Source organism: Ruditapes philippinarum, unplaced genomic scaffold (assembly GCF_026571515.1).
Source record: "Ruditapes philippinarum isolate M1 unplaced genomic scaffold, ASM2657151v2 ctg6550_1_1_1_1, whole genome shotgun sequence".
NCBI lineage: Eukaryota > Metazoa > Mollusca > Bivalvia > Venerida > Veneridae > Ruditapes > Ruditapes philippinarum.
In genome coordinates this window covers 174,464-187,725 of record NW_026864127.1, presented here as the reverse complement: position 1 = coordinate 187,725, position 13,262 = coordinate 174,464, and the positions used below count along the sequence as shown (strand labels likewise).

General features: G+C 31.0%; 1 protein-coding gene and 1 long non-coding RNA gene across 2 annotated transcripts in view; one reads left to right on the top strand and one right to left on the bottom strand.

Moving 5' to 3' along the window:
* Positions 1–13,262, top strand: part of LOC132724511 (uncharacterized) — a 63,997-nt gene that overhangs the window by 28,395 nt on the left and 22,340 nt on the right. The window lies entirely within an intron of this gene.
* Positions 1–13,262, bottom strand: part of LOC132724500 (nephrin-like) — a 37,875-nt gene that overhangs the window by 15,645 nt on the left and 8,968 nt on the right. The window contains exons 2-6 of the mRNA XM_060709371.1: positions 8,991–9,074; positions 7,789–8,124; positions 1,495–1,827; positions 588–875; positions 51–341 (exon numbers count right to left, since the gene is read on the bottom strand). Coding sequence (XP_060565354.1) covers positions 51–341; positions 588–875; positions 1,495–1,827; positions 7,789–8,124; positions 8,991–9,042 — 1,300 coding nt within the window. The 5' untranslated portion in view covers positions 9,043–9,074. The remainder of the gene's footprint in view (positions 1–50; positions 342–587; positions 876–1,494; positions 1,828–7,788; positions 8,125–8,990; positions 9,075–13,262) is intronic.

Genomic DNA, 13,262 nt, shown 5'->3' with positions numbered 1-13,262 from the left:
CATCTCAGAAAAATGTACAAAGAAAGTGAGGTGTAACAAGTGATACATACACAACACCTTTATTGTAACAGCAGATTCATTATGTCCATCTACATGTGTACCATTCTGTCTAACCATTCGATTTGTTGCCATGCATTTAAACATCTTGTCTATCGTGTTGTTAATTGTAACATCCAGTATTTGTTTCGTTTTGCTCAAATCAGCTGGGCCTGTCCATGTGTAGTTTGAGCGTGGGTTGCTTTTACTTTCGCATTTAACTAGCACGGTTTTGCTCAAAATAACGTTAATAACGTTTGAAACGGTTTTATTGCTGATGGTCATTGTTGGTTTGTTTGGAGGGTCTTAAAACATGTATGTCAAAATATTTCGTATCTATTATTGATAATATTTATCAAGATATTACATAGTATTAATAAATTAAAGCACGTTTGGAAAAATAAATAAATACTAAAAATATTATCACTTTAAAGCAGTATACGTAATCATCTTCAGTACTTTAAATGTTTTGTTACTGACGAACGTCTTAATATAAAACAAAACCATACACTATGTTATTTATCTGATATAATATGAAATATAAAACTTACAAAGAACATCAATCATTACAGTTGTATTTTGCGTAGTTCCAGACCAAGAATGATGTGAAATACACAGACAAGATGACTGACCACGAAAACCTGACCATGTAACAGTGCTGAAAACTGTTTTGTCTTCATTGGAAATAGATGTTGGTTTACTGTCATAGCAATTCCATGTCAAATTAGCTAGTGGATTTCCGCCATGTGAAGAACAAGACAATTTGCCAAACTCAGATTCTATAAGTGAATATTTTTCACCGTCTGTGAATCCAATAATAACAGGTTTCTCCGGGGGATCTTGAAATGTTTCAAAATATATTTTAAATAAAATATCAAATAATTTAAATTAACAATAGCTATACAAGCGTCATTGATATCTTTTAACTTCACTTAACAAATACTTCACTACTTGACTTAACAATTTAGCAAGCGTTTATAATATATGCATTTAATATATTCTTTAAAATCTTTAAGTTGTCTCGCTGTTTCTACTTGATTGAACAAACAATACGAATAAACGTAGGACTTAATATAATCAGATTGCAACATCTTATAGTTTTCAGAACAAGCTTAGGTATCTTTCTATTAGTTTTCCGTTAAGTCGCTTTATTCCCGACTTCATATTTATGATAGAAGTTTCTATACATTTGTCAGAATATTTGAAATATATACTTCAATCTTTGCTTCTCCTTATGAACTCCTGTTGTGAGCCCTATCTTTTTATCAAAATCCATTATTTATGAAAACGGAATACAGGAACTTTAAAGAAATGTAGAAAACAAATGACGTTTACGGACACAACTATCTAAAAAAAAAAAGCTTGCAATTGTTAAGGCTTTGCTTTAAACAGAAAAGCCTAATTTTGACTCTATCAATGAAAAACTTATTTATCAATTCATTCAAAAAAAAGACTTACAAGCAATATTCAAGGTTAATCTATTGCTAAGAACTGCACTAGTTTCGTCGTCTGTCCACGCTTCACAATTCAACATCCAGTTGTTAATCGATCTATTTGGGTGAAACTGTAAGGTACTTTCGACAGTTACAAGTCCATCTCCGCTATCATTGATTATTTGTGTTGAAACATTTACAGTTATCTTATGTTTTACGCTTTTATTTTTTTCAAAGAGATACCAACTAACTCTTGGTTGTGGTCGACCAGGTGATGTCTTACACTTGATTGTTTGTTGGGAATGCTCCTTCATGAAACTAGAACTTGGTCCAGAAAGTACTACATTTGCAACAGAAACTGAAATATGTCAAAATGTAAAATATAATGAAATAATATAGCAAATTACATAATTATGCATATTTTTACGCATATATTAACAAAGAAATTCTTTTTTAAAGATCCTTCAGATATTAAAAAAACAAAGAAATTAATAAAAATAACATAATGTGTAAGGACAATCATTCGTTAATTTGAAGTTTACAGCATCAAGCTTATCAAAAATCCTGTATGTTATAATTGAGGTTGTATACCACTGTGTGTGTGTGTTTGTGTGTGCGTACGTGCGTGCGCGTGCACAAGCGTGCGTGTGTGTGCGTTTATTTATACTCGCCAACGATTGCCCATATGGGCGAGTCCTCCAGAAGAGTATTGATTAGTCATTTTAGATTCTCTTTGAGGATAGTGCAATTATTGATACAGAAAGTTGTCCCAATTCCAGAACCTTCTCCTGGTTCTTTAACGTGCCAAGTGTTTAAGCACTCATACACGGGACCTCGATTTAAAGTCTCATCCGAAAGACTGATAAGGTAAATAAGTTGGCCACACTAAAGTGAAACTATTTAATTATATGTGTGTATCATTATGCATATAAAACAATTTTCAAACGAAGAATATGTAATAAATATGTACTGCAAATATTTGTACATATTATATGTAATCATTAAAATATATGCATTCATTTCTTGTTGAAAAATTTAACTTAGACTTTATAGAAAATAACTTTTTTATTACCTCCCTTTATTTACATGAAATGTTAAATTCGTTAATATCAGTATAAATAATGCTTTTTGGAACTTTCAAAATTTATAAATCTTAATTTGAGCATCATATTTATGTTATTTATGATATAAAATCATTAAAAATGTGTTACATGATCTTTAACGAGAGAGAAGATGAAGAGCATAGTATTTAGGTTGTAACGAATACTTTACATGTATCAGATTATATTATCTAAAATATGTAAATTACGGATTTCGATAAGTGCTTCGAAGAATGCCGAGTGTCGATCTATTACAAAATAGCATCTACAGTACTATATGTTGAAACCGAAACTGGTTATCCGTAATATCGACAGTTTTAGGAAACAATTCCTTTTATAAGTAATTTTCACACATTAAAAGTTATTGCAAACGCCATGCCTTTGAAATATCCCAGTTTTTATTTGGATAATGAGAAATTGCACTTTTTGTATAATGGAAAAAAATAAACCCAAGCGACCGTTAATTTCGGTAAACTTCTACTATCAAAATTATAGCAAAGCTTGTTTTTGGAGTTAAATTACGTCTTAAATTTTTAAGATAGCACAGAAGCGGCATATTTTCTTCTTGTATTGAAACATCGACATAAAGGCTGTCACGTACGACTTCGTACGTTGCTTCGCAAAACTGACCAGATGAGGTATTTTCTCGCACTTGCCCAACCTGTGTATGAAATGGTCTCGAATGGTCACGTCCCACCATAAAAATGTAGCAGACTTTTATAAACAATGGCGCTTAAGATGACGGTGCAAGTAATTCAAATATATTTTAAAATTATAAATCTTAACATATAAGCAAAAGAAGCGTTGTGGTCAAGTTTGCCATAAAATCGTATAGAAAAGATGAAGGATATTATATTTAGAATTCCCCCTTACAACTACGCCAGACTTAAAAAATATTGAGATAATTGTTGTAAAACAGCCATGAAATAAAAGCTATTATATTTAATTTTTCTCGAAATATTAAGAATTACAAATATCAGTATCTATTACATGTAATCTATAATCATTCTGAAAAGATCCAAATATGTGATAATGCATGTACATGAACATTTGTTTAGTTTCCAGTTTACTTCCTTAAATTATATCTGATTTGATGGTGATATCTAGGTTTGGTTATTTTCACAATATTTTTAACAGTTTACGGACATTTAAAGTATCTCCTTGTTTTCTCACACGTATCAGTCACCCGGATATGAACACATTAAGTTATTGTGCGTTTTTTTTGTACCTTCATATATATTTAGTAAAAGCTAATAAAGTTTTCAATAATTATTATATACTTTAACAACGTCATGGTAAAAGAACGCCCCGTTTGAATAATATTGTTGACAACCGATCACGGTTCATCTGTTTGACACTTACCACCTTGACAATCACCTAATCAAAGGAAGTGTAAGGTAACAATTATGAAATATTATGTTATTTACGATCTATAACACACTGCTGCTTTAAATTTAATTACTGATAGAAAAAGTCGTTTGGTGATACTTTCAAAAGAGAGTTAATATGTATATGAATTTGAATCAATCTTATATTGGTTCAAATAAAGTCCCGCATATGTTGGTTATATCTGGTAAAAATATCGTATATCACGTTTTGAGTACTAACACTTACTGCTACAAGTAATGCCAGTCAAACAACTGTTTTGTTGATTACATAACTTGTCATCATATAGGCCTTTGAGTGACAATGGTGCATAGAAACCCTATTCACAAACTCAGGAGTTCAACATTTAAATTATGACGTCAACCTACGTTTGTACACCATATCTGAGTATTTTTATAGGCAGATAGTTGGCCTATATCCATTTACGCTTTTCGAGCACTTATACTTGTATACGGAGATTAATATGTTAGGATCGATTGTATCAGTGTCCTTCAAATTCAAAACAAAATGTAAAAGTTCAAATGAACTACTTATATTCATCTTTGCATCGGTATTTTATCAAAATGCTAGCTTTTTAATTGTTGGTTCATACTTTAGATTCGATTAAAAGTGTCTAAATAATAAAATGTGTTATTTCTGGTATCCCTTTTAGCCGAACGCAGAATGTCAATGCGTGAAATGCTACTTCCGTTCTCGGAAACATCATAATGTAAAAAGAAAACAAGTCTCCTTTTTTTGCTGCATATTGTGAATTATATGTGCACACAAGTTAATGATAATTGTGCACACAAATCCTTAATAAAAACTAGCTATTTATTGTGTACATAACAAACCCAAAGATGCTGTCGTGAAGATCAAATAATAGAAATTTCCTAAATTGTCATTACTTTGTTATTCATTTGCAAATTTGATTTATATTTGAATAAAACAACACAATGACAAAAATGACATCTTGAATAACTTGATTATGACTGTAAGAATTATTAATATTCTAAAAACCTAGGTAGTTAAAACTTCACGAACTGTTCTGTTATTTTACAAATAGCAAAAATATGTCTGTAATATCAAAAAAATAGTACTGAATAAATTGTTAAAATGTAATCAATTCTTAGTAACGTATTGTTAACTTATTTATAAAAATAAGTAAACAATTTGATTTAACACAAGATTGCACATTTGCCTGGAATTTAGGTACAAAACCAATTATAATTGTAAAATATCTAGGCAAAAGGGAATGAACATCACAGAATCCGTCAAAATAACCTATTGCAAATATTTGTGGTACATTTTAAAATAAGCGTCTTTTTTCACTCAGTTAATCTGTTTCATAACTTAAATGTTGATTATTTTCATGAAGGACACATTTTGTCTGTTTTCCAAAAAGTATATTTCCGTTGCGCCCGTAGCGCCAAAGTACGTATTTTAGTCGTAACCATTGTTCCCTATCCAAATTTGGTTCCGGCGTCGCGTAATAATCACACGGGCGTAAACCGGTCATTAGAATAAAGACTGGCATATTGGCAATTTTTATCAGGTAAATAAAATTAGATAATTATAAAAAAAAATATGATTTTCAAACATGTCACCATTTCTACAGTTTAATGTTTATTTTAATTCCTTAAAGCTCGGTCACATGTTGTAAACCATTTTTTTTTTAGAAATAATGAAAACAGTGTAATTATAATACGCAAAAGAAAGACTAACATTTTTCAAATTGCTGAATAGACTAATGCATATCTACTAGAAGCCGAATGTGCGCGGCGTCTAAAAATGCACACTCAAGGTTCGTACTCAATATTTTTCCTTCCCATTGTTTCGTACCTGTCTCGTACGTAATATGCTCTTTAAAGAGCACAATTTCTTACTTTTATGGTTAAATGACCTGTTTTGCTACCTCAAGCTTCGATTGCAGCATTATGTATTACATTTTCTAGTCACAAATATATTTTATTATTGAAGTCTAGTCAATAAGAGTTTACAATAGAATTTTCAGAAAATCTGTCAAAATATGGCCTGTAACTGCCGTTGGCTTTTCTGTTTTGTTTTTTCTATTTGTAGCTTTTTACCACATCGACTTGAATTAAGACTAAAGAGATTTATTTGAGTTCTGGTTAACTTATCGCTCGTATCACAGGGCGTGACATATAATTTGATATAGCTGATATGTTTAAACACTTATTTTTATATATATCCAAAACTATGCCATACATTTTTAAATGAAATCTTCCTTTTTGTTTATCCTTCATTTACTAGGCTCTTGATCAACTGCAAAGAACTACGAAAAGTGGAGCGCTCTGACCTTCTGATAGCTCTTTTTATTTATACAGTCTTGTAAGATAGCTTAACATTAAATATTACTACGAAAGATCGGTGATGACATTCATCCGTTGAAATTCTTGGGTGTATCTTTACAAATGCCTCGTGAACTCATGATTTTAACATTAGATATCATGAAACTGAATTCATGAAGTAGTAATCTTCATGAAGGAAAATTCATGAAGTTCAAAGCATGAATTCATGAAGTTGATTTGTTACGTTGAAACCGTGAATCATATGCATGAATCTGAAATCGTGAATTCTTGAAAAATTCGTAAAGTTGAAATCGTCAATTCACGAAGTCGAGAATCGTGTAGTCTAAAACCTTAATTGAATCGCGAATTTAAATCCGTGAAATTGAAATCCTTCATTCACGAAGATAAAATCGGGTATTCATGAAGTTAAAATACCTCCACCGTACTTTCATAAATTCAATATTACATTTATCACCTCGTGATACAAACCCAAGACAAAACAGACAAAACCAAGCATTACAGAACAATCGGCCTGGATTACTCAGTATGGAACCAAACAAAATTTAAATGGGGCAAAGTCCTACCAAGGAAGATGATAATTAGGGCCGTACCAATAAACAGTTAAATAACTGACAGTTAAAGTCATGGGTAACTTGGAACATTTAAGAATGTCAACATATGCGGCTTTCCTGCATTACCTACCACTAATTACCAATTTCTCCGCAAGCGTCCGACTATTCAACCACTGGACTTACTGTCCGTGATCAGATGTCACTCAGAAATTTCGCTCAACCGAGGATCGAACCGGTAACCCAGGATTACGAATCTGACGCTCTTTCCTCTTAAGCTATGCAGGCAGTTTCATATAAAACAACATATAACAATTTACAAGACATACTTTTGAAGGAACACAATAGGCATCTCAATTGAATTTTCAACCACAAAAGTAATACATGGATGGTTTATACCTGTAGTAGGTGCAGAAAAATCTCACTCATTGCCAAAATATACTATACTATTTGACGAGAGGTTTTTAATGAAATGACTCTTCATCAAGTTTTTTTATAAATTGTCATAGTCACAGAAAACAAAATGACTATAACAACTGAAATGCTCATGTAGATATTAATACTGAAAAGTTAAAAAATGACCATAACCAAATAACTTAAAGGTTAATTTAAAGATGAACAACTAGAAAATCATCTACAAAGGCTGGATGAAGAAGACATGAGACGAGAATAAAGCAATAATACCCCACTGACTTGACTAAAAGGAATTCCTTAAGAAAATTAAGTTACAACTCCAATGTACTAGCTTCTTTAACTCAATATAAATGTACAAGTTAACTTCCCAGTGTATGTAAGAATATCTCACTTAACCTTGTTGTATTTAAGCCGTTCAAGTAATATTTCAAAAATGTAAGTGTACCATAAACCTTTCAAATAGTGCCAGTGATGCAGTTGTCCAATTGACAACTATAGAAATAGTTGGTGCATAATAACATTTATTATTTTTTTTTAAAACTTACATACTATAACTTACCTTTTAATAATATTTTAACAGTATTACTTGTTCTGTCAAGATCCAAACATCTCCATTGGGTATTAAGATCTTCTTGTTGTACACGTAATATTGTTACAGTAAAAGATGTATCAGACGGACACCCAACTCTGTAAATTTTGTCATCGGTGAAGATTCCACTACCACTACAAGTATTATCTTGATGACGTACTATATATGGTGTATGCTGATTATTTACACGCCACTTCGTGCCTGCCACATTGGTGTAAGCAATATACGTACAGGTAAACGTGAGGGCCTCGTTTATATTGGCATAAGCGTTGGTCGGAGTTAGAACTATGCTTTGACATGATATACCTTTTATAAAAAGATGACAATATGTCAGTTAAAGATCCTGTATGTTGTGATCAAAGTGGTAAACCACACTAAGTGCAATTATATATATGTACATAATTATGCAAATAAAACAATTTTCAAACACCTTTGAATATGTCAAATATGTACTGCACACTTTTGTACATATTATATATAATCATTAAAATATATGCATTTATTTCTTATTGTAAAATTTGGCTTAAACTTTAAAGAAAATATTTTTTATTACCTCCCTTTATTTAAAATGTTAAATTCGGTAATATCTTAATAAATAATGATTATTGGAACATAAACTATTGATACATCTTAATTTGAGCATCATATACATGTATATGATTACAAACCAAATCAAAATGTGTTACTGGATTTTTACGTAAACGTCTGCATAATATTTTATTCTTTTTATTGGTCTGAATAACTTCATGCCCACTGCATATTTATCAGATATTTATCGGACAGTTTAAAAACCCAATTCTTACATTTTGACTGTATACCCCCTTAAAAATGTTTATTTCATATGTTTGGAAGACCGGATTATACTAAAATGTTATTGTTTTTTTACAACGTATGAAACTGAAGTTTTCTGACAGAAGAATAATAAGTATTTCGACTTGAGTATAAAGCAAACCTTTACGCTTCTTTTGACAGTAGTTTTTTAAACACTTGTCTAGAATGCAAGAAATAAAAGATTTTAAAATGGCAACAAATAACGATGCAACATACTGTTTCTTAGAAATTAGCTCATAAGATAAATCAGATGCATCTCGACTGAAAACGGATGCTAACAAAAACGTATTGCGAGTACTAAACGTATATAAAATCAATGATTGACTAGTTATTGTACTTACCCTGAATGAAACACAGAGCTAACATACTTAAATGGAATTTCCAATTCTTCATCTCTTAAATATGCGTATTACTAAATGGAGTACCTAAAAAGGGAAATATATATAGTTTAAAATGGTCACACGGAGACATTTCACTCCTTTATTGCGCATTTGGATTTGCAGCATGAATTTGAATGGTTAATTTATGAACCATTTATATTATGGTTTAAATCATCTAGAAATAATAATATAATCTGGCATATCATAACTATCGTAGAAAAACACTGGATAGCTATGGTTGGATAAATGTTGTTATCAATTACCATAAGTAAAATTATACAATTTTCTAATTCCTAAAAAAATGGCACAAATACTCAAATGGGAAACAGATACATAAAATGCAAAACAAAATAGGCATAACATTGATAATATAAGTATCTGCCCTTAAACTAATGAAAAATTAAATTCACATTCATTTCACATAGAACGGAGGCAATTCCTATACCCCCTCCCCCCCCCCCTGCTTTGCGGATGTGGGTTAAAATTTAAAACCTTTGAATTGACAATAAGTTATAGAGGAGACATGAAAAATAAGATATTTTAACATTATTGCGCCCTGCACGTCGTCTCATTATGGTGATCACTTGTGCCAAGATATTTCAAACAATTGTTAGCGGTTTAAACGTTATGATGCGGACACGAAATGTACACTTTTATCACTTGACCTATAAGTGTGACATTGACCTTGGAGGTAGCAACCCAATTATTGCGCTTTGCACATCGTCTCATAAATGTGGTGACTTGTGCCAAGTAATTAAAAAAATCAGCGATTTAAACGTAACACAGCGGACAGATACGACCTTAAACGTGAGGGTAACAGCTCTGCACATCATGATCACTTGTGCCAAGTTTTTCAAAAAACAATTTCAGCGGTTTAAGTTATGGAGCGAAAACAGAAGTGTTACAGGCGGACGGACGGACGACACAAGGACGAACTGACAGACGGAGCCCATTCCTATAATCCCCTCCCCGCTATGCGAAAGGGATCAATAAATAACGTTAAATTTCAAATACTTTTATTTGACCCTGAACTTTACATATCTGGTTCTAACATTTCAGTAGTTGATGAAACTAAGTTTTTAGGAATTACATTTGATTTTATACCACATATTAAACATTTGAAAACTAAATGTCTTAAAGCTTTAAATTTACTTAAGGTTTTATCAAGAATAAGTTGGGGATCAAATTCGACCACATTACTGAAATTATACAGAAGTCTGATCAGATCAAAATTAGATTATGGTTCTGTAGTATATGGGTCTGCAAGAAAATCATATCTTCAAATGCTAAATACCATATATCACCTGGGTTCACGATTAGCTTAGGTGCTTTTCGGACCTCGCCTGTAGAAAGTCTATATGCGAAATTGGGGACCCGTCACTCCATCTACGTCGAAAAAAGCTATCACTTCAATATGCAACTAGAATTACATCTTATAGCAAAAATACAGCTAAAAATATTAGTTTTAATCCAAGTTATACTGAAAAATTTGTAAACAAACCACAGGAAATTAAACCATTAGGCCTTCGTTCGATGATTTAGAGAATTTTAAAATTAATCAAGACAGCATCCTTCAACTTGGACTTATAATTCCCCGAAAATTAATATTAACCTTTCAAATTTAAAAAAAAATGAAAATCAAATTTAATAGTTCTTATTTGATGCCGAGTTGGACACACTAAAATTACCCACTCTTATCTCCTCACGAATGACAATGCCCTTTTCTGTGTACCTTGTAATGAAAATTTTACTATCAAATATTTTCTTCTTGAATGTCATGATTTTTAACAGGCCCGTAATAGATTTTATAGAACTCCTTAATACAATTCCATCAAAAAACATCATTGATCATTTGAAAGAGATAAACTCATACTCCTCTAGGATCTAATTGACTCATTTTTGTGTCATTTATAAAACATAAACATAACATTTTAAGCATGTTATATCATTCGGCACGATATGGCCAGTTATGTGTTGACGTGCCGTAAAATTCCAAGCAAACAAACAAATAACAATTTTAGTAAGTCCCACTTGTGCAAATTCTCGATAAATCTATTTATATGTCTTGACATGAACGCTTATTTATAAAGATCTTTTTAGATCAAGCTTTTGTAACTTGTTTAATACAGAAACATTTAGACTTTACTATGAGTGTTATATTTCATGTTTTTTTATGTGCATAAACAGAAGAGGTTAAACCTGCAGACAGATGTTAGTCAGGACGATTACTTTAAAATCGTTAAGGAAGGTAAAATGAAACTACACATAGTGATTACAGGCAACCGTGCATTATTCTATCTTCATTTCCAATTTTACTTACAATTTGATTGTACGCTCAATAAATTGGAAAACAAATGAACACATTTTTAAGAAAAAAATCTATTAATGGGTGGCATTGAGAAAATGTTATGTAAAGTGTTATTAATCTAACTTCAGTACTTTTTCCATTAAGTTTCGTTATGTTCTTTTGTTTTGTGTCCCCACTCAGTTTCTTTGTTATACTTTTGTAATTTTTCCAAACACTTCACTGATTCACTGTTCCACAGTACCCGTTATACATAGTTTATAATAATATCTCGGTTCACACATTGCTGCAGAAGAAATTTAAATGTTTAAAAAATACTACAGCATGTATGGCAGACTCCTTACAAGATAATAAACAAAAGAAGCGCGTAACAGTTATATAGTAATACACATAAAGCGTTTATAATGCATACACTCTGCTATCATGAAGATACTTATGCTAATGAGCCCATATTTGAGCTATAACAGCCATTAATATCTTTTTAATCGTTAAGATTCACAACATTACACAAGCAAATCCAGTATGTCATTTTTGTCGACACAAGGGTCGTTTTATTAATATTACGTTGACTTTTTAATCTAAGTAAGTTCCTTGTGAATATAATGTCCAAAAATGTAAAAATGTGATGATATGAATAACGTCAACAGCAACAACACCACTATTGTCTTCAAATACAATTTAGTCGTAAGAAATATATCAATGGTAATGCCTATATTCCTACATGCATTTTTATGACGTATTACCTAAAGTGAACTTAAAGGATCACATCAATACAGTTTTAAAAGACGAACTTGTTCATAAAATATCTGTTTATGTAAGATTGAGTCATGGTTACTTAAAATACTAGTTTTCACGAGGTACAGTACCTGTATGTGATTAAATCCAATAAACACTGTAGGTATACTGTTACAACAAGCAATACTGTACGCGGAGAGTATCAGCAAATACCATAATCATCTACAAAAACACCAGTATTCACTAACTTTAGCTGTGACAGGTGTACAATTGAGATAAATATTTTGATTTCATTCCTGTCTGTGTGATCCTGAAGCCAGTTTCTTTATCTTTTGAAGGGTCAGCATTGTGTCGTATTTATTTATAAAATCTTTATTATTTATTATTAATGGTACTGTAACATCAAAGAATGAAGTCTTTATCTTATTGATAATGTCAATAAAAATATATTTATTTCATCAAGCTTTATTACTAACGGTTGTAATAAAACAGTGATTGTAACACTATACGTTTCTCGACTGCTCAGGTAACTGATAAGGCTAAGGGTCAAATTTGAAGATGATATCATTTTTTTTAATGTGGTTTAATGTGGAACGGTTAACATATACGCATAAGTATTTAATTTAGAACTTAATTATAAAATCACTCAGAATTTTACTGATTAATGCGTAATAATACGTTTTGCGTACTATTTAATACATTATAACATTTTGTATTTAAGAGTTCATAGTCCAATCTCTTTATGTTTTGTTTCATATCTTAATAATAATAAAAAATAATAATAATAATAATGTTAACATCATATATTTGAACTATCTTATTGTGCTAAGGAGATTATCTGAAATAATGAAAGATAAAGGAAAGACAATTAATTGTGTTCATATGTTGCATCTTTGAAAGTAACAGACGATAGTTAACGGATACAAATATTTACTGCAATAGATTGTTGAAGATCTTGGGAGTAGAAACAGTTTAATATATTTTTGCAGATTTCTATACATATTTACATATTGTTTTAATGTAATGAAAAATAAAACAATGTGTATCGCTCTACATTGGTTCAGCAGAACGATTATGTGTAAAACTACTTATGAATACATTATACGAATTAATTAAACACAAAAAACACGCTAAACTCGAATTTCTAGTGAATGCACGGACCAGTATTTTATTCAGTATTCTATTTATATAAT